The following is a 22,636-nucleotide window of genomic DNA, read 5'->3' as shown; positions in this document are numbered from 1 at the left end:
CCAACCTGGGGAGTTGTGTTTGGAAAACAGGACTCTTTAGAAAAAGACATTTAAATATATCTATAAAATCAAATGTATCATAGTTTGTCAGCAACAGTACAGTCTTGGATGTTTTTCCATCCGTGACGCTGGTGGTCAGCATGTACATTTTTTTGAGTCATAACCCCCGAGAAATGATTTGTTTCACCATCAAAATTTGATCTATTCAGTCTGATAGCATTTGGAAAGTCCAGAAGAGCCGCACTATTTAATCATTTTACCAGCATTCAAGTTAGGACTAACAGGGAGTTAGCCGGCTCTATGGGCCCAAGCCACCAGTACGCCATGCTTTATGGGCCAAACAATGAGATCTGGGTACTCTTAGATCCAGGAGGTTGAACTTTTTTGGCTTCATGGCTCTCTGAGCAACTTTCAAAGGAATGAACGGAGTCTAATGGCTTCCGACAGTCTCTATTCAGTAACTATGAGTATTCCTCCTGTGACGTTTTTTAAGTGAGGACCTTGCATGTTCTCCCTGAGCTCCGTCCAGGGTGCACCCCTGCCCCCTGTGACCCTCTAAAGGATTAGTGTGTGTAGCTAATGGATGGGATGGATGGAGTGCTTTTAAATCCACAGCAGCAACCTCCAGGGTTACTGTAAGGAATTCATCCTAAGAAATGAACCGCTTTGAAAGAACTTTTTGTGATCTTATTGTCTACATCTGAGATGAAGGAAGCAGTGAGTCAGACAGTAGAAACCTCACTTCTTACCTCTAACAAGATCTGATCTAATAAATCTTTGTTAATCAGACAACAATGATTGTTCGTTGCTGGTCACTGTGTCACTCTCTGTTTGCAAGAAAATGTTTCTTCTGACATTGTTCACACCATCAGTGACTGTTTTGCATCACAATAAAGCAAAAGAAACAAAGGCCTCATTATTGGACTCAGCAAAAAAGGAAAAAAACGAGGCAGGAGGAAACAATGCCAGTATATTTTCTCATGTGCTGCTAAAGTGTCTGTCCATTATGTTTAATCACTGTTCTTAATGAGCAAATGAGTCCATGTCGGAGTGTCAACGCTGCTGCTGCCAAAACACAATGAGGACAACAAGGCTGTCAATTCATCTGGTCACCGCCGCAGCAAGAGGCCCTTTATGTCCGACGCTGTGTTATGCTAATCAATGGGCTGTTAATTAATCATTTAACCTTGCAGGGAGATTTTGTGAAGGTTTTGAATCAATAACCTTGTTATGTTGTTTTATTCCAGCGAACCTCAATGATTTATGGTGTATATATTTGGTATATACTTTTTTGTTTTTTTAAAAAGTCAAAGGATGGGGAACTGATTTTGTCCTGATGTAATACATTTTGCTTTCCTAAAACCAAGAATTCCCCAAAAAAGAACATTTAAGGCGGATGCTATTTGCGCTCAGGTTTAGTAGTCAACAACACTCTTTGCATTTGCATGTAGGAAAGAAGACATTTTCTGTTTAATGTACTTTTAGGTGCCTAAACCTAACCAAACTGCAACTAAAAACTAATTATAATAAAAGTAAACTCAACTCTGGCTGTTTGCACCCGGCTCCACATAAACACTGTAATAATTTTAGTCGTTTTAAGCTCCAGGGCAGGAGGTCCTGAGTCCATCCTTTTAGATTTCCTCACAGACCAAAGAGAATATACCACTTATTTCCAGTGACTCTGACAAATGGCAGTTTGCAAAAATATGGATTTACTGCACGACATTTTCATTTTCTGTAAGCAAATCTAGATTATCAGACTAAGCACGAGTATTAACGATGCGCCGCATGTCCGTCTGCTGTTCAGATGTCTCACACAGCCACCAGTGCCTTCTGCCGCTCCATCAAGCTGCAGTGTGAGCTTTACCCGTCCAGAGAGGTCGCCATCTGCCTGGACCCGTACTGCGGCCTGGGCTTCGTCCTCTGGTGCCTTTGCAGGTCAGATAAACAGTGCACACACATAATACACAAAATACTGTTAAGTGTGAAATATTCACTACAGTCACGGGGGGTCGATGCAGAAGAAGGCAGGTCAAAGAGGAAGTTAGCACCTTGTTTTAGCTAAATACTCTGTGATCGGTTACACTAGAAGGTCACTAGGTTTACTGCACGCTGTGTTTTGTTTGGCCAGGATTCCTTTTTAAAAGAGATTGTGAATTTCGATGGTAAAATAAAGGTTTAATTAAAAGAAATAAAAATATGAAAAGGTTCTTTGTATTTTACTGGAAGGCTGTACTGGTTTAAACTTTGTGTCTACAGTATGTGTTTTCTAGAATAACAGATAATAACAGAAATAATCACCTAAAATCAGTGTTGGACTCCTTTACTTGAGTCAAAGTGTAGATACTCCTGGTCGTATCTTACAACAGTGAAAAGTCAAATTATTACTTAAGTTCAGGAGTGTTTGCTTGTAAAAATACTTAAGTATTCAAAAGTATATTTTCTTTTTAATGTCAACAAACAATGCAGTTAAAAACCTGCTGCAGTATAGTGTATAGTGTATTTGGTGGAAGAGGGATTTCGGTGAGTATATAATGGCTCCACGCTGAGCCGCCTCTTGTCTGGTTTCTCTCTGCAGTGTGTACTCAGGTCACCAGTCCATCCTGATCCCTCCGTCCGAGCTGGAGGTGAACCCGGCTCTCTGGCTGTCGGCCGTCAGTCAGTACAAAGTCCGAGACACTTTCTGCTCCTACAGCGTCATGGAGCTCTGCACCAAAGGCCTCGGCCTGCAGACCGACTCGCTGAAGGTAACGGGGGCGCTCTGTCTTGAGGAGTTTGACATTTTCTGAATCAAACTGAGAAGAAACCAAGTGAGGCTCAGACACGGTTGTCTCATAGGAAAAGATAGAAGACAACAACTTCTCACTCTGCGTTTTTCTTGTCCCCTTCAGGCTCGAGGGCTGGACTTGTCTCGTGTGAGGACCTGCGTGGTTGTAGCGGAGGAGCGTCCCAGGACAGCCCTGACGCAGTCCTTCTCCAAACTCTTCAAAGACCTGGGGCTCCACCCTCGAGCCGTCAGCACCTCCTTCGGCTGCAGGGTCAACCTGGCGATCTGTCTGCAGGTCAGTCAGGCTGTCACCTCTTTTCTCTGCTCTTCTTGCTTTCTCTGCTTCCATCTCGCTTTTCGACAGACTTCTGGGGACACGTCTTGGTGTGACGCTGTGGCTGGACCAGTTTGTGATTGTGTTTGTAGCTCTGAATCCAGTTTGTAGTAGTTTCGTTTTGCCAGCGATTACCTCGTGTAGTCTGCAGGGTACAAGAAATGGTTTACTCTTCAATCCAGAGTCGGATGAACAGACGGACATCAGCACCTCTATGTCCAGGATGTGTTAAAAAATACCTGTGGTATTATCAAACCTGGGCACTATTTTGCATATTTTTGGTTCAAAATCACCAGTAAAAGTTTTTGCATTTGGTCCAGTAGATCACATCAGCCATCAGCTGAGGAAACAGTCTAGTTGCTGTGACTTTGGTGTTTTAAAGGGTTGGTTTGGCTCCAAACTCCAAAATCACCCAATAATGCAAACAAACTAACCAGTCAAGACAGCAGATGACCAGCAACTCCTGAGTTCTGTGAGGTAAAATTACTGTTTTTGTCGATGGAGTCTGGTGTGTTTGAAGAGAAAGAAACGACTGTTTCTGGATAGTATCACTTAGAATAACAATCTGAGCCTATCAGTGGCAAAAACCAGCACTTTTAGTGGACGTAATGTTCATTACATTACAACCACTGTAGCTCATTCGCAGCCCATTTCACGTATGCTACCTGAGTTGATCTACTGAACCAGCTGGAAAACCCTTTGTACCTACCAAATTATGTACAAATAGGATCCAGATTTAAATAATAACAGACTTACCCTTCAAGTCTTGCTCAGTGCAAAGATTGGAGGTGGGAAAACTCCTAACTTAGCTGATAAAAAGTTAAAAAAAATACACCTTCCTACAACTTCAAACCTGTTGTATTTACATGTTGTATATTGTGTATTTAACCCCTTTAAAAAAAGACAACAACCACATAGTTTATCAAGTGGTCACTTTGGAGCTTTTTCATATCTGTAGGATAATTTAACCCTTTGTAATATGTACGATTTTGATTTAAAAAAAATATATACTTTTACACTGCCAGCCATGAAGTACAATAATTAGTCTTTGTGTAGTTATTATTTGTTCTTTGGCTCGTGGTGTAGCATCTCTCATAGTGACTTTGATTCTTCCTCTGGTGGCTGATACCTCAGATGATTATTGGATGCATTGATAACTAATGAGATACACGTTATAAAAAGAAGTTATTTGAAGATGCCCACTCTCTGATTTGATGGAGGCCAATAGTTTCCTCCTGCTTCCAGTCTTTGTGCTAAGCTAAACATGCCCTCTGTACCAGATACACAGAGATGAAACTGATTCTCTCATCTGACTCTGTCTAAGATGGTAAAGAAGCAAATAATACTTCCCATAATGTCAAAGTCCTTCTATAAATGAGTGATTCTTTTGGATGTGGATTAGGTGATTTTCATTTGAGAAAACTCTTTTCTTTAGAGAAAAAACGTCTAAACGTTAGTTTGTTATGAATTGGTACTGTATAGATAAAGATTGATTGTTAGGAAATAGCACTGCATGAGTAAAGATTGACTGATAACAGAATGTGCAGAGAATGAACAGCTGTTTTAGGAAAGACTTGGCTGATGAATTGATGCTTTTAGGGACAGCGGACTCTTCTCTGCTCGTCCTGAGGTCTGCAGATACGACCAAGTTCAGTTAGTGCATCAGTGCTGAGGTGAAGAAACCCTTTTTACATCTGAGGTATTGAGCTGCATTGGAAGTTTACAGCACTGTTAATCAGGGGGATGATTTTCACACCTTCTGGGCAGATGAAACCACTTAATTTCTGGCTTTGAAATGTAAAAAAATACACATACAGTAATGTGAGGATGACCACATGCGGTTTTTGCAGATGCAGGGTGTGTCTGTGACAGCCTCGGTAGTCAGGGGGACAGGGTGACAGCCATTCACTTTCATCCAAACAAAGCAGTTTTGGAGACATTCGGTTTTCCCTCTGTACGTCTCTGGGGTCAGCGCCATCCCTCCATTTCAAGCCGATCATCGCTCTCACATCTCAGCTATCATTTGCAACCTTAAGAAGATCAAATCCAGTTATTCCCTGAGTTCATATGTAAATGTCACAAAGTTTTCTTTGCTCTTAAAACCCAGAGAAAAAAAATTAGAGGAGACTAAAAGGCTCCAGATAATTCAGTTAAATTTAGTACTTGCAGGTTTCAGTATTTGATTAAAACATTGCTGACTATTTATATTAATGGAAAATGAAATGAAAATTCAAGACTATATAGTGAATTTTGAAATATTACGGGTTTTTTAACACCTTTAAGTGATGTAATCAGCAGTACAGTGTCATTGTACAGAATATGCATGGCTCATAAGTTGAATGAGTCAATATACACTAATATTACAGCAAAACAACTAATCCTGCTCAGTATGTTGAATGACTGCTCTGTGACCTAAATTAACTAATTCTAGCTGCTTTAAGTGACTAAACTAACATTTGGCTGAACAAGTTTTTCAGTCCTGACTGCTTGTTTTGTTTCTTTGAGTTTTCCATTTTGACATTTTTCTTCCTTCCCTCCTCCCTCCTTGTTTTAATCATAACTCCGCCCACATATCTCATACTTGGTTTTGTCTCCGCCCTTCCTCCTTACCTCCTCCTCCTCCTCCTCCGCCCCTCTTTGCTGCTGTAGCCTCACAGGCTGGGAAAGCTTGCCGACCAGGTAGGGAACCACCATCAGTCCCCCCCCCCCCCCCCCCCCCCCCCAACCACCACCTCCACCCCACTGCTTGTCAGCACATCACTCATCAGCTGGCTTTAGATCAAAGTCTTCAACCTTTACTGCACTTCGTCCTTTAGGGTTAAAGAGTTTGTAGCTTGTTTCCACAACAGTTAAAAGCGCCTGATCACACCAGCATTTACGACAAAACTGTGAAATAATGGACCAAAACCTATTAATTTCAAAAGAATTACAGCACTATGAGGAGGTGAAGTAACTTTGCTCAAAGTTTTTCGCATTGAGTTCAACTTTGATGAACTCTGACTTTGAGAAATCTGCACGGTTCATCAATTACAAGCCATCTAAATGGGGAACTCCCCCTATTTTACACATTAAAGTGTGTTTACAGGTGTTGGGGAGTATTATTGTGCAGGGGAAAAGTGTTGTATAAAGCCTCTACTGTCTGCAGAGAGAGCTGCAGTCACTTGAGTCAGCTTCGACTGAGTCTACAAGTTTGAAAATGATAAAAATCTGAGGGTGTGGAGTTGGAAAGAGCTGCCCCAGTTCAGTTGGAACACACTATAGTGCTCTTTTAAAATGGTACTAAAGGCATCGTATTAGCTGCATTGTACCATCTAAACATAAATCTGCTCTGCCAGAGTATGAACTGATTCATAAAGGTGAAGGTGAAGCACATATCCCCGTAAACCAACTGTGAACTTAATGTCAGCTGACATCTGACAGCTATTTTAGCAGGCAGATTTCAGCCACCACCTCCTTAAAATGAATGTTATGGTGCCGTTTTCTGATGTGACTGCGTTAAAACGTCCACAGAAACATCCCAGACTACGTCTCCATCATTGGTCCTCGTAGTCCAAACAGTCGCTAATAAATCTCGTGGTGCGACACGGGGGGAGTAGTGATGCTGCCCGCCATTTTGTGCTCTTGGTGCGTTGGCTTCTGACTCCCAGTATGCCGCTGTGTGTCCGGTGGTGGGATCTGTGTAAAGCTTCCCTCTGCAAAGGCTTTTATCTGGAATCATCTCAGAGAGAGAAAAGAGGATGGAGGGAGAGAGGGGTTGGGAAAAGGATCTTAATCTTTCCTGTCTTGATTTTTCTGAAAAAGTTTCACTCTCACTCAAATTTACGAGTTCAGCAGTCATCACAGAACAAAGAGGTTTAGCAGTTGTCAGCAAGATATCCAGACAAACACAAATGGCAGAAAAGCAAGAGAAAACTTCCAAGATTAAAGTCATATTTTATGAGAAAAAACTTGGATATTCTCTGAGATTAAATTTGTAAATATAAGAGAAAAAAATGTTAAATGTTCTCTGAGATTGTAAAGTTAGCGAGAAAGAAATCAGAAATACTCTTGAGATTAAAGCCACAAATATAAAGTACAGTAGTATAGTATAAATATAATTTGAGATCGTCCACTGCAGACATCATCCACAGCAAGAGGCAGCATCTGCGGTGTGGTGAAGGTTGATCCAGCCTTGCAAAGTGAAGAAAATTATACAGAAGAAAAACTATTTTTGTAAATTTGTGAATTTAATCTTAGAGAAGTTTTTTTTTTTTTACTCATTATTCAAGTTTTTGTCTCATAAATTTGTTTTTTTTTTCTATTAAATTTAATTTCAGAGAATATTTTATTTTTCTCTGATTATTACCCCTCTTCCCCGACTTATTTCTTCTACCTTCTATGCCCCTAAGACCAGATGGCCAAATCACATCCGCATTATTTTTCACTGATTTTATGTGTTTATATATTTTTGCCACTAAGGAGTTTTTATGTGCCAGGATTGAATCACTCAGCTGTGTCATCATCACCCCTTTCTTCCATCTTTCTTTTCCCTGGCTTGGTATCACTCTCTTGTCCCTCTAAAACACCCTTTTATTTTGCCTTTAGTTTGCATGTTGGAAAGCTTTTCTTCTAAAGTTGGGATATCTTCTTTTTTCTTCTAATCTGTGTTCCGTTTTGCTGATTTCTTTCCAAAATCATCCCACTGCTGTCGCTCCCACATGGTTCTCCCCACCGTTTTGTGAATGTTGTAGCGGTTTCCCGTCTCTGCTCTCAAACCCAGAGCTTTTCCCTCCGCTGTGAAGGGAAAGCTTGTCTCGGCGGGCACTAATGCACGAGCAGTAGCATCCACCGCGCCCTGCTAGGAGTAGAAGTAGGAGTAGGAGAAGTTCATGTCATGCAGTTGTACCACGGTAGTGTTTGTATTAAAGGGCACTGTGTGACCCTGAAGTGTTGACGGTTGTTGTTGGTGTTTTCAGGGCACCTCAGGACCCGACCCCACCACTGTGTTTGTTGATATGAGAGCGCTCCGGCACGACAGGTGAGTTAGCAAACCACACATCCGAGTCGACATGTTCAATGTTCTCTAACTGGGAAGATAATCACAGTAGAAGTTTTCCAGATGGAGAAAGTCAAAAAGTGACTCTTAGTCCCACCCAAAACATTACAGCAATCACTGGAAACGTCAACATCATCTTGACTTTCCATCATTGCTCATTGTTACGACCCATCTCGCTGTTTTCTATTCCAGTTATATAGACATCATGAATTGGAAGTGTACCAGCTGAATGCTAGCTGAATAGTTATAACATGATTACCTTGATATGAATTCACAGTACATACAAGTTCATGTTTAGGAGACTAAAGGAAACTTAAAAACCTGTGAAATTAAACGTTGCCACTAAGGAGAGAATATGGATTTCTGTTTTATGTTAAAAACAGATACTCACATGTATGACAAACCACTGAACAAGCCTTATTAAATTACTTTAAAATGATTTTTTTTTAAAAACAGCTCCCAGTTAATATTTTACCTTTGTGATTGACATAAAGGTTTTTTCCCGCTTGGGAGGCTCAATAATAACATCCTCATGTATTGCTTCATGTGACATTTCAGCCTACAGTAAATGTGTCTCCCATCCTCTCACTCACAGATATTACATTTATTCTGTGTCCACAACATTTTGTGTTTAATCCTGTGGGATCTCCGCCAGCTGAGAATGTGGCAAAGTTTATGAATGTGAGGCAGCAGGGTGTTTGTGAATGAGGGCGCGCAGCTCGGCGAACACTCCCAGAATGAAGAAAGTGCTCATTAAAGGTCCTTATTCTACTGCATGACTTGCTCTGAGGCGAAGAACCATCGCTCCTGGCTCATGGTTAAAAGTTTGAATCTAATGAGAAGCTCAAAGTTTCTTCAAGACAGTGTGATGATTTCCAGGCATGTCAGCCCCGGCTGTCGCCCCCGCAGCCTCTAAAACACTCCCAGTCTGAGAAAGATGCACTTCAAACCCATCAAACCCTGCCTGAGTCACATTTCATGCCGGCTGACGCCATAAATAGCAACTCTGGAGTCTCCAGAATGTATTTTTCCAGAGTTTTGGCTAACAGAGGAGAAATCTGACTCCATCATGAACCAACCGGAGGTTTGAAAATCGCCGCGAGGGCTCAACATTAGTGTCAGATTTCATGTCTTAAATTGGAGAAACACTGTCAGTTTCCAGGCAACAGAGATGGACAACAACTCCAGGAGGATCAGCAAGACTTACGTTTATTCAAATACTTCTCGACAAGGTGGTCCGGTGGGATTAAAGGAAATATACAGAGACAACTTCAGCTCAGCTAGACACCGGCTGGCAGTAGAAGCTGTACAATGTGAGTTTAAAGATGTCAGGAGCTGTTCCCAGTCCCAAAAGTCTCCCAGTGTGTTTGGGAAACTTCGGCTTCCTGCTGGGTCCGATCCAGCCGATCATTACGGCCGTCGGCCTGCGACCGCACTGCTGTCATTTCCCTCCAGAGAAGTCACAGCGCATGAAGCGGCGAGGCCGTTCGGTCCGGCTGTGTATAAATATAACGTGATTACATGTAATCACTGTTGATTTGAGCAGGTCTGTTTCTACCAGAGACGCTCCGTGTCTCTTGTTTATAATCTGTCAGTTTCCCTTTGACATCAGGACAGAACGATAATTATTGTTTTTCACGGCGTACTTTATTTCCTCTCCAATTTTACATATTTACGAGTTAAATTGTGGACAGACATGTACGACAAACACAAAAAAAAAATTCCAAATGCTCCAAAACTACAAAGTGAAACAGGAAACACTGTCTGAGATTATTCAGAGAAGAAAGAATTATTATTTGTTCAATTGTGGGATATTACACATTTGTCAATCCATGTCCTTTCCAACCACAGATATTCACAAAAGAATAAACAACTATATTTTTTATTATTATTTTCTCAAAAATAAATGAAAAACCTTTGATGTTGTATTTACAGACAAAATATTCAAAGTCTTCATAAGCAGGACATGAATGTGTTCTCCATTGGAGGAACTTTTATGTTAACATCTAGCCCTTTAATTTAAAAAATCTTATTTCCTTGAATCAGTGTTGTTTAAAGATGGATGGATCTATTTTCTGGGTTTGTCTGTTCAGGGTCAGACTGGTGGAGAGGGGGTCGCCACACAGCCTGCCACTGATGGAGTCTGGGAAGGTGACGTTTTGTTTATTATTAGCGTTTTTCTGTAGTTTAAGTGCTTCAATGATCGAAACACTGATGTTGAGTCTCTGGTTTCTGAACAGATTCTGCCGGGGGTCCGGATCATTATCGCCAACCCAGAGACCAAAGGACCAATGGGAGAGTCGCATCTGGGCGAGGTTTGTCTGCGCTTCAACCACAAATCACTTTTTACACAAACTAACAGCAGACAGGAGGACGTCCAGTTTGGCGCCGTCGTCTGTGCAGCTCCATGAGCCTTTCAGACGTGTTTTGCCCGGCTGATTAGTTGACTTACTCAGATTTTGTCATTTTCTCTTGATTTTCGTCCCTCTAACATGAGCAAACAGATGTTTTTTATTTTGTCTGTTTTAAATGTGTCTCTTGGACGTGTTTCCCACTTTGTTGAGCTGTAGCTACAGACAGCAGGTTAAAGTCGAGGTGTTTCTCCACATCCAAGACGCACCTCTGGTCGTCCATGGTGATTAAAAAAAAAACCTCTGACCGGCTGACGTCTGGCCTGGTGCCACAGATAATATGCTGATGTGGTGGTGGAATATATCATTGAAATTCTGCACGGGGGCTTTTATTTTGAAAATTGACCATATTCTCTTCACCTTTTGTTTGCCTGACTTCTACCACCTCATCTGCTCATCTGCTAACCCTAACCCTCTGTCAGAAATAGACCAGGCGTTAGCATATCTTTAGCGTGGCCCCAGGTGGGATTTAGCCTTAACATTCGTCCTGAATGAAATGAAAGTAAGAATGTTTTCTTTCTTACGCCCCCCCGTCTGCAGAGAAGATGCCTCTGATGACTGATGACTAAACTCCATGTGTGTCATTAATGTGGGCAAACTCGTTCGTCAGCAAACGTTCTACACTTTGATCTGATTAAAGTGATTGAAACTGTTGAAATCACTTATTCAATCAGTCCCAGAGCCAAAATGTCTTCATATCATATTTCTTTTCAATGTTTAGAGAATATTTCTTAAGATTTCAGAGAATAAAAACATTAAGTTAGAAGCAAACATAATGTAATACTCAAATAAAGGCACTGCTTTAAGTTGTTGGAGTAGCTAATCATTGAGTGATGAGTATATGGAAAATTACATCATTTCAATCGTTATAGTAAATAATACTTTATTTTTATAGCACCTTTTAAAACAGTTACAAAGTTCTTCACATACAGGATGAAATACACAAGTGCACAACATTTTTGCATACATACAAGCGAACATCATACAATCACACAAACACATGCAAAAGCACAACACAGACCAAATTTAGTAATTTGTCAAATCAAATATTTGCAGGTTTCTGTTTCTGTGATGCTCTGATATCCTTAAAAACTGAACAAGCAGTGGAAGACACCAGTTTGGGCTCTGAAAATTAAATATAAATCTGAAAAAGTAGAAGTTTAATTAACTTAATTGATAATAAAAGTAATCAGCCGTTGCAGCAGCACTTTTTCTCAGCGAGAAACACTTTAGATATCTCCAACACTGTAGCTGCTCCACGTGCTGTAACCGCTGATGTCCTGTGTTTGCAGATCTGGGTGCACAGCGGCCACAACGCCAGCGGTTACTTCACGGTCTACGGAGACGAGGCGCTGCAGTCGGACCATTTCAGCTCCAGACTCAGCTTCGGAGACACTCAAACCAACTGGGCTCGAACCGGATACCTGGGCTTCCTCCGCAGGACTGAGCTGACGGACGCCAGCGGAGGTGAGGACCTGGCCGAGATGATCCTTATTTGTTTATATTGTTGGTGTTAAAACAGCCATGTTTAGACAGAAAACTCATCATAAGGCTTTAAAAATGCTGTGAAGAGAGCAATAAAACAGCTGTTTGTGGTTAAACCAAAAGGATCTTCCAGGTCTATCTCTGTAGGGATCTTTTCCATAATGCTGTCAGACTCTTAGAATAACAATCTGACACTTTTAGTGGACCTACTAGTTGCCTCTAAGGATTACATTACAGCCACTGTAGCTAATTCTCAGCCAACACAATCTACTGGACCAATTCCAAAAGTTTTTGTAGCTACCAGTCATTTTGACCTCTAAATATAGAAGCATTTGGCCCTGGATTGAAAATACCTTTTAGTTATCCTTTAACCATTAAGCCATGCTGACTAACAATCGGAGTGAGACTTTCCCAGGCAAAACTGAATGTTTAACACCTCCTGACATTTTGAGAAAACATAAATACCTCCAGATGATTTTATCAACACATATCGACATTTATTGTTTTATTCCCCATATCCATTATTATTGTTATAAACTTGGCAACAACAATCCTCCTGACTCAAGAAAAAAGAAAACTGAAGCTATTTCTTGACAAAAAGCATGTGGAGGTTTGTCCTGATGTCAGAAAACAAAGCTTGTGTTTGTGTGCGCAGAGCGTCATGACGCCCTGTACGTGGTCGGTGCTCTGGAGGAAGCCATGGAGCTGAGAGGGATGCGTTACCACCCCATCGACATCGAGACCTCCGTCATCAGGACGCACAAGAGCATCACAGAGTGGTGAGGAACAGCAGCACAAACTAACCATGTGATGGGTGAAATGTGTGGGTTTGCTTTTAACCTCAATTCAGGGGACAAAAATTTACAGAAGGGCATTCATTTTCCCAGCTATGAAATCCTAATAGATTTCAGCATTTTTCGTGGTTCCAGACTTTCAATTATTACACATTACCTCACATTTCTCTACTTATGTACTCACATTTCTGAGTGAGTACACAAGTTGAGTCATTTTGTGCTCCGATTATCACCAAAAACCTGTGAGATTCCTGGATGTATTATAAAGCTGTGCTCCGGTCAACTCGGAAAGTCGAGATATTCCGAGTTCCTACCAGAAAAACCCCAATTGAACGCCACTCATAGTTGGAGTAAATCCATCTTCCCCAACTTCAAGGTTGAAAACGGGAGATTCCAACAGGGAAACTGTGACCTCTGACATTGAATGAAACACAGCAGAAGACCTGGAAACGGCGCCGCCACTAATTGCTTCCACTTTTTATATTTATATTTCTATGTATTGGATATTTATTGTATATTTTAAAATCTGTGCTTCTTTTTTTTCTGAATGACATCGGCGTATGTAAAAGCCATTTACATAGCCCTGCTGGGCCAGAGGCATGATGGGATTACCACTACTGCACATATTCAGTGGGGCGCATGTCCCCAAAGACGTGTCTTTGGCGAATGTGCTAAGCGAGCACTGATTTTTCGACTGAATTGGCGCCATCTCTGCGTCCAGTGGCCAGGTCCTGGAGGAACGTTTGTCATGTGTGTGTTTTTTCTTCTTCTGTGCCTCCAGCGCGGTGTTCACCTGGACCAACTTGCTGGTGGTGGTGGTGGAGCTGGACGGCTCGGAGCAGGAGGCCCTGGACCTGGTCCCCCTGGTGACCAACGTGGTGCTGGAGGAGCACTACCTGATCGTGGGCGTGGTGGTTGTGGTCGACATTGGCGTCATCCCCATCAACTCCCGCGGCGAGAAGCAGCGCATGCACCTACGCGACGGCTTCCTGGCCGACCAGCTGGACCCCATCTACGTGGCCTACAACATGTAGCGCCCCCTGGTGGCCGATGCGGAGGTGGATGAAGGATTATTGAGGACAGCAAGATGGTCTCGTCCTGAGAGCCTGAGGCTGAGTTTGTGGCACGAGGGGAGGAGGTAGTAGACTTTTTTTGCCCTGAATTTCGTCTCTCAGGCAGCGTTTACTCCCAGGCTACTACTGCTTCCAACTAGCTCCCAAAATCAAGTGGTTATATTTAGATTATTAGCGTACGGGCGAGATTTGTAGCCAGTCTGAGAGGAAGTGCAGCCACCACCATTTAGAGCAAGAAAGTCCCCCATTTGTGCCGATTGTTTACCGAAGCGCAGCAATCATGCAGCCCCCAGGTGGCGGTAGAGGACAATCGTTAACGTAGCAAAGAATCGGGCGTTTAACTTGCGTGTTGCTCACTATGTTTTCCTGTTTAGTATTTGCTTAAGTCGCTTGTTCTTTTGTTTTGTTTTTTTCCGGTTGTTTTTTTTAACATGTCCTCAAAAAAAGTTAAGGCTATTTTTTTGAAAAAGACATTTACATAAAAACAGAACGAACAAACTGGCAAAATGATATTTTCCGTTTTTACGATATCAACCGTTACAAAGAGCAAGATATGTTTTGATACGAGGGTGGGGTCCGATCGCAGCTGTCCTTCCATTTTACCATGCGGTACTATGCGCTTGTTTCCTGTTTTTTTTTTTGGTTTTTATATGCGTTAGTGTTACATTTTTTAAAAATTCAACTATTATTTTCTGAACTGTCCGTCCCATCACAGCGGGAAATCAGTGTGCTAATTTTCATAAACTAACAGCTGCAGCCTTTAACGCCGTTTATTTTTCCGTACAAGCCCGCTTCGACTGAAGCAAAACAACACATAAATTCATATCATGTAAGTATGTACAAAAAGAAACTGATTTAATTTATTTTGTTTCTCTTTTAGAAGTATATGACGAGACGTTCAAGAATGTTTTGCTCTTGAATATTTGCTAATATAAAAAAACAAAAACGCATTGTATAATCTTGAGTGAAACACTCACATCAAGCATATTATGGAAAATAGAACTATATGATTATAGATTATATTAAAAGATGAGTGAAGGATTCACACCAGACAGAAGCAGCTTGACAAACGACGCTTTTTTATCCGCATGTTGGTCTGAAATGTTTCTGTCAGTCAAATGGAAAATTATGAGTAAAGCTTCGCAGAGTTTTATCCAGCTTCCATATGAAGAGTTCTGAACCAAAACGTCCAATTTGGGGAATAAACGTCAACTTTTATTGAATTACGTCCACATAAGTTTTACAGTTTCCCTCCAAACAGGAGCCAATATTAGGAAAAATATATCGTATATCATGAAAGTTTTTACAGTGAAACAGTCCTCCATCCTGTGCAAAGTCCAAAGCTTTTAATTTATGTCAAAGATAATTTAAATCATAATAAATAAAGCACCTTTCAAAAACAAAGTTACACAGTGGTGTAAAAGAATAACAAATACCAGATAATAGTACAATAAAATCCTAAGAAAAAACCTAAGATAGAAATAATAATAAAAAGCTCAACAAACACCAACAGTTTGTCTTCAGACTTTCTTGACTTTAAAATTCTCTTTTAAATTGACAAATATCATGTGTGTAACTGTGTGTAATTGACTGTCACACAGATGTTTTCTGAAATAATGTTGGTAAATTATCCAAACCTTCAACTTTCAGGGGTTTATCAGGACAATATGAACATTATTCTTCAAAAGACCGGCCACCTGTGTCCTTCTGATCAACACGCTGACTTTTACAACAAAAAATTAATAATTTGGCTGTAGTTTACACATGAATTTAAAATGCTCATAAAACCACGTGAATTCAGCACTACTGTATCGTTCAGTTGGGTGCAGGTTAAATGCAGGTGAAACGGAAATGAGAAAAGGATTTGCAGCTTAAAAAAAAATTTGGGCTAAAAGGTTTTAAAATCCTTCAGCTGTTTTATATCCATCGGCTGTCTCAGAATTTAACATCAGTTGCTTTAAATCAAAGTGGTACACACTGAGGTAACATTCGTTGGTGAGAATTTATTTAAGGGCACAAATTACTCATTTTGAGGACCAGATTACAAAAGCACATGAATTACTGAATTTTGGGGGGAAATTCTACTTAAATTAAGTGCACAAATTGATATTCACAGGAATTGGAGAGCAACTCACAAAAAACTAAAACTTAACTAAGCTCTGCACCCAAAATAACTCAACAAATCCTTTGCTGCCCTCTAGTGGTAACCAGGAGGACCGTACCATGTTGTCACTGGAGTTAATGTCACTTTTCTGGGTCAGAACTCTTCATATTTCACGTTTATCAGGGAACTAACAGGCTTTGTGACCTTTTTAAAATGTAATAAATAGGAGTTTGTCAACACAGCCACTCACATCTACACTCCTCAGTTCAATCAGACCAACAGCAGCTTCTTTCTGTTAACACCCTCCGGCTGGGTGAAGCTGAATCCTCATCAGCACCCGAGTGTGTCCCCGTAAAGGCGGGCAGGCGAGCGGCCGCCGCTACTGTAAATATCAGAAGTCCCCCATATTTTTACATGGACAGATCAATCAGGGCTCATAAAGTGATGTCACGAGGAGTAAAAAGACTGAAGCACGAGGTGATGGAGTTTCACCAGAGACCCTTAAACTCACCACAGCAGCGTGGAGAGGTCAGAGGTCGCAGGAAAACGACAACATGACGGCCGGTCTGGGAAACGTTGTTCAAGGTGGAAGAATGTTCTAGTTTCAACACACAAGGATTTTTTTTTTTGGAAAAGTAAAAAAAAAAAAAGCACTTTCTTCACTGTTTGTTTCTCTTTCTTTTATCAGCAAAATGTATGCCCCCCCCCCAGTATGTTTCCTTTTTTTTTTTTTTTTTTAAAGGTTTTAAAAATGTCTTATTTGAGTTGAGAAAGTCTTTCAAATAAATAAATATTTCAACAATTTTGACAATGAAAAAGACGAGATTTTGGTGTTTTGATTTGGTTATTAGCGTAGCAACGTTTTTGGGAACTAAATGGTCTTTAATGTGCTTAAAAAATGTCTCATTTTGGTGTCTTAGGGTCGTCTGCTCATACTGTAACACTATAATATAACGTTATACCAGAAACCTTGTTTATATTGAGCTGTAATTCAGACGCGCGACTAATCAAAACTCTGTGAGCAATCTGTTAGCATGTTGTTGTTGCCGTTTGTAGACAGTCTGTCAACCTGAACAACAGGTAACGTCAACCTCCACTGAGCTCCAGTCTGGATGAGATTAAAACACCAAATAGCTGTTTCTCAGTGCAGATCGGAGTTGGTTGATGTTCAGCGATTATTGATGCTCCCATAGCCCCGTCTGCTTCCCTCCATCCACACAGGAAACAGGATGTGGAGACCAGTTCACACCATCGACACAGCTCAAAATGCATCATCTTTGTTAATAGAATATCTTTGTCCTAATCAATAAAGGGTCCCCGTGTGCCTAAACCTAACCAATCAGTAGTTTGATGGGCAGGATCTTCCTTAACCTTCTTAGGAAAAGAAAAAAAAAATACATACATTTGCATCCAGTGCAGAAGTAGATTATTGATCTCAGGATATGGACCCAAAACAAAAAAATCTGCAGCAGCTTTTTCAGAAAGTTAATCAAAAACAACAAAAAAAGCAAACACAGGAACTTGTTGATACATTTATTTCCTCCATGTTAGCACATAGAATATATTTATATACATATTGCTAGCTAAAGCGTTCAAAAAAAACAAACAAAAAAAATGTCAGGAGCATAGAAATGTTAAGCCACGATGAATAGTTTACATATGAACAGAACAGAAGATGACCTACAGGAGGTGAGAACTAAGGAAGCTTTACACTGGTTTGATTCCAGTTAGAAGTACTGAAATACTCTGAAAGTACGAGCAGGATTTCATCTAGTACTCGCGTAGTATTTTGTACTCTGAAAAAAGAACAGGGAGAAGTCTGGTTGTGGGCGACAATCTGATCGATTTATTCCACTTTCTCAAGCTGGAAACAGCTTCAAAAGATGTGATTTAGCTCGACTGAAGTTCCAGAAAATTAAAAGTAAAAGAGAAAACTCATAATTGTCGTTACTCAGAAGGAGTGCAACTATGATTTTTCTTACACGAGAGGAAAAAAAAAAAACCATGAAAATAAAAGAAAAAGCAGAGATTCACACACCTGTTACTCATGCAGTTAAAAACCAGAGATACAAACTGGAATGACATCAAAAAGTTTTCCACATTAAGGAAAAAAAAAAAAAACTTTTCACACTGAAACCTTTACGGCTGGATGGACGAATATAAAAACAGTCAAAGAAAACAGGTCAAGTGTGTGTGTGTGTGTGTGTGTGTTAGTTTGGGAGAACGTGCATTTATTGGTCGGTTGATAACAGGACACGTTAAAACACACACTGAAATGTCCAGATGCATCGAACGTGCCGTCTAGTTCTCACCGAGCTTGAACTGAAAAAGTGAAATTAAATAAAATTAAAAAACAGCAACACGTACGCGCTGAAAAACCTCAGTGTCGCGGTAACAACGGACACCGGAGCTGAAATTAACGGTTGTTGTACATTGTACAAAACTAGAACTAACAGTCTTCAGGATTGCTGTGAACACACACACACACGAAAAGCTGAAATATTTGTGAGTTCATTTACAACGAACATACAATATGAGGGAGCAGATATCAACAGAATGAGTTTTATTTACATGTAGTGCAATGATGAGATTAAAGAGAAAAACAACGACTGCATGATCGACCTCGAAGCCTGCAGAGGAGAACTGTGACAAAAGTCAAAAAGTCATTTCCAGAAACCAAACGTCAACGCCAGCAGGAGAAGTGAGAGGAGGGAGGCCAAACAGTCGCTGATCTGTACAATAACATGTTACATCTTAAAGTGATACACTTAAATGAGTTTCCAAAGACAGACGCCGAGAGAGAAAAGTGTTAAACGTCTGCAGCAACGGCTACCGTAAATTCTCTAATAGTGGATCATCACACAGCAGCAGGGATTTTCTATGTCTTTTTGGGGGTTTTAAAGAGTCAAATCCCATAAAAATACCAAAAATACAACTGAAAAGTATCCACAGCCTGATTAGTCTTATCCCCTTGTGCCACGGTGTCATACAAAAACTGTTAAAACCACATCACACCTTCCTGCCACCACGAATAAGAGCGACAAATGTGGATTAATCCGCTATGGAAAATAGTCCCTAACAAATTATTCACACCAGAGAAGAAAACTAAAAACAACCAAAAAAAATAAATATCAGTGTGCAGTCTAAACAAATTCTGTAGAATTGGAACAAGCAGCTGATCAATTCATTTGTTTGATCAGGGGGAAACTAATTGGCAGAAATTTTGATAATTAATCAATCAAGTCAATATTTATCAAGCAAAATAACCAGTTCCAGCTTCTCAGAAAAGAAGATTTTTTTTTTTGCTTTTCTAAATCGCTGTCAGCTGAACATCTCCAGGTGCAAGAACTCTGAAGACTGACATTTTTTCAGACTAAAAAAATAAAATGCATAGATTCAATAATAAGAAGAATCCGCTGCTGCAGCCTAAACTCAGACAGTAATGCACAAGCACACTGATCACAGCCAGAAAAACTTTAGAAAAAAAAAAAATAGAAAATTAAAAAAAAGTCTCATTACATGCTAAAGGATGGAGTTTAAATTACCTCGTCCCATGCTGATTTCAACCAACATCACTATGTGCTGTAGGGCAGCAGAAAGATAAAGTGAAAACTAAATATTAAATCTCTGAAAGCAGTTTGTTTCGTCTTTATTTGTCCTTCCTAAGTCCATTGGCTCATTGCTGCATTATTTCCAGTAAAGAATCTAAGACCAGCTTGATTTCTAGCAAACTTACTGCAGAAATCACTCAACACTGTATACTACACACTGACTGTATACAGTCAGTGTGTAGTACCACTTGACCCGAAGGAGGAAGCTTTGAGTTTGTTAACAGCAAACAGAAGCAACAAAACGATAATTAAAGCAACACACGGGCTGAAAAGAGGAGAATTTGATATAGAAGTCCGGTTTTCTCTCTTTACTTACAGGTGAGTAAAGGCCCTGCCCACTATGAGAGAACTTACGGTGCTTATTTGTCACACGTTAACAGAAGCACAAACTGATAAACAGCAATCTGTGTAAAAAAAAAAAAAAAAAAAAAAAAGATGCATCTGTACAGGGAAAAGTATTTTAAAGTATTTTCCTCCGTTCAGTCAGTCTTCATAACTGAGGAAACAGTCTACAAACTTTAAAAGTGTCACACTTCTCAAAGAAAGCCTAAAAAAAATTGGCAATTTTATTGCCCCTTTGAAAAAACAGATTCCAAGCACCATATTTATACACCATCGACACTCGACATCCAGCGCAGGAAAAACTATAGAAAACAGGCTAATTTGATCATTCACATTTGCATAATGTTTTATATTGGTCCATCCGTCGTCGCTGCTCATTAGACACCAGCGAGCTTCTGGTCTTCTCTTCTTTTTTTATTTTGTTTTACCGTCATGAGTGAAAAAAGATATGACGATAAGAGACAATCAGCATGCATGGAGCCTCAGTTGGGAGGAAGATGATGATGATGATGATGAGAAAAGAAAAATAGAAACAGGCACTGACCACCAACTACAGCAGAAGCAGTGAAAGAGTCACTTCAGGTTAAAAAAGAAAAGAGAATGAATCTCGAGTGGACGTCACTAAGAAAAATGACACCGACGACGCTCGGAAAAATATACACCATTTTTTGTTTTGTTTTGTTTTTTTAAAGTGGTGGGGGGGCGCAGGAGAGGGAGGATCTTCTCAGGTAGGTTCAACAAAATGTCAGATTTTTATTTTTTTTTTGGCAATATTACAAGCGTTTGGGTTGGTAAGAAAATGAAGTGTGCAAAAAAGTGGAAAAACTGTCAAATCGTGGAACCTCTCTAAGATCCAGCTCAGTAAAGATTGCTATACATTTCTCCAATTTTGAACAAATTTAAAACTTTTTTTTTTTTTTTTTTTTTTTTTTTTTTTTTTACTATCTGACTCATAAAAATTACAGTCTATTTAAAAAAAAAGAAGACCCCAAAAATGTGCATAATAATAATAATAATAATAATAAGAAGAAGAAGAATAGCAATAAATGGAAGATTTATTTTGCCGGCGTCTTCTTTAAGGCCGACCTTGTGACCCTGTTCCCAATAAGTGACTTGAGGACGATAAGATTTTAGGTAGAAATGATAAAAGGTGCTATCCACCACAATAGTTTTATGGAAAAAAACCCAAAATATATTAACGTCTGTGAGCCATGGCGTCCACTATTTAAGATCGTGAGCAGTTTTCAAACTGGTTTTGTGTATGAAAGCAGAGCGAGTTCAGCGCTGCGATGGTTCTTACGGCAGGTTGTCGTTTCTATGTAACATCGACGGTTTGGATTTGTTGCATCTACAGTAAGAAAAGTGATTTTTTTTTAAAAATTCAGGTAATAAAATGTATTCAGTTAATGCTCATCAGTTACTAAACACTTAAATAACACATTCTCTGAACCGACCTCAAAATTAGCACTTCAGTAAAGAAAAACAAGACGAAAAAAAATCAAGAAACAACGCAAAATCATACCATAACTCTGCCATGCTCTCGAGCAATCTGTTCATGACTCAGAGGGAAAAATAAACAAAATATAGAAAGAAAAAAATAAATGCAATGGGTACATTAAATAAGAAAATGAAAAATAATGGGGAACAAATTGCTCTTTTTCACGCAGAAAACATCGGGTCCACAAAGTGTTCAGGAAGGCAAGTAGAGAAGCAGGAGGGAAGTGTGTTTGTCTGTGTGTGTGTGTGTGCTGTAGACACTGACTGACAGGAGGAGGTGGGAGGGCGAGTGCCAAACACATGTAGGGTTGGAAGGGGGCGGGGCCTGTTCATCTCTTCCTGCGGCAGGTCCGTTTGTGGTCGGCGTGCCAGTGCTCCTGCTGACACTTGATGGAGCAGTACGAGGTGTTCCAGCAACAGTGGTACATGGCCTCCTCCTCACAGTTATAACACTGGAAAACAAGAACGCACACGTCCGCTCATGACCTCGGCAATGACGATTTGGAAATCCACATTGAGACAACTGCAGCAGAGGACGTGTGAAGCAGCAGCACTGAAAACATGTTTCCCAATTAAATCAGCTAATTATTGCAACTACACATGAGCAGGAATACAGTTACTGTAATTCCCTGTAAGGAGGCCGAGGAATAAACAAAAACACACCGAGCAGGAGAGAGCAGAGTGGCTAACCGCTAAGCTAACATAGCTACTAGCATGTCTGAACAGCAGGGAAACACCCGAGGGGTTAAAAGGAGGAGAGGGAGGGAGAGCTGAGCAGAGATGTGAAGTGAAGGATGGACAATAATGGTGGTGAATTTCTGATCATCCAAGTACGCTCAGGCATAACACAGACACAGACAGACAGACAGACAGACAGACAGACACACACACACACAGTACGTGTGTGAATATGACTGTAAGCTAAATGTGTGGGTCTGTATGTATACCTGTATATATTTAAAAGGTACATAAATGAACTCAGTATCCAACCTGTTTGTCTCCCCCCGCTCCTCCCTTTTTTATTAGATTAATGACTTAATTGCGATTACAATTAGAAAAAGGTAAATCAAGGAATAAAAAAAATGAATACAAAATGTCCTCCATGTTCATCTGAATGTTTCTATGTCTACGTTCATACTGTTCTTTGTTCTCAACACTGTTGATTTGCATTTTCTCTTCCTAC

The 22,636-nt window shown here is 40.3% G+C and overlaps 2 protein-coding genes across 3 annotated transcripts in view; one reads left to right on the top strand and one right to left on the bottom strand.

Moving 5' to 3' along the window:
* LOC139213851 (disco-interacting protein 2 homolog C-like) overlaps window positions 1–13,871 on the top strand; it is a 204,915-nt gene extending 191,044 nt beyond the window's left edge. Inside the window, exons 29-38 of the mRNA XM_070844515.1 lie at window positions 1,808–1,938; window positions 2,579–2,747; window positions 2,892–3,062; window positions 5,751–5,780; window positions 8,057–8,118; window positions 10,230–10,287; window positions 10,377–10,451; window positions 11,840–12,014; window positions 12,688–12,811; window positions 13,608–13,871. Coding sequence (XP_070700616.1) covers window positions 1,808–1,938; window positions 2,579–2,747; window positions 2,892–3,062; window positions 5,751–5,780; window positions 8,057–8,118; window positions 10,230–10,287; window positions 10,377–10,451; window positions 11,840–12,014; window positions 12,688–12,811; window positions 13,608–13,860 — 1,248 coding nt within the window. The 3' untranslated portion in view covers window positions 13,861–13,871. The remainder of the gene's footprint in view (window positions 1–1,807; window positions 1,939–2,578; window positions 2,748–2,891; window positions 3,063–5,750; window positions 5,781–8,056; window positions 8,119–10,229; window positions 10,288–10,376; window positions 10,452–11,839; window positions 12,015–12,687; window positions 12,812–13,607) is intronic.
* A 7,261-nt stretch (window positions 13,872–21,132) lies between these two features.
* Window positions 21,133–22,636, bottom strand: part of zmynd11 (zinc finger, MYND-type containing 11) — a 28,592-nt gene continuing 27,088 nt past the window's right edge. For both annotated transcript variants that reach the window (XM_070844958.1, XM_070844959.1), the window contains one exon: window positions 21,133–21,905. In XM_070844958.1, coding sequence (XP_070701059.1) covers window positions 21,783–21,905 — 123 coding nt within the window. In that variant the 3' untranslated portion in view covers window positions 21,133–21,782. The remainder of the gene's footprint in view (window positions 21,906–22,636) is intronic.

This window comes from Pempheris klunzingeri, chromosome 15 (genome assembly GCF_042242105.1).
Source record: "Pempheris klunzingeri isolate RE-2024b chromosome 15, fPemKlu1.hap1, whole genome shotgun sequence".
Lineage (NCBI taxonomy): Eukaryota > Metazoa > Chordata > Actinopteri > Acropomatiformes > Pempheridae > Pempheris > Pempheris klunzingeri.
This window is presented reverse-complemented; position numbering and strand designations above follow the sequence as displayed.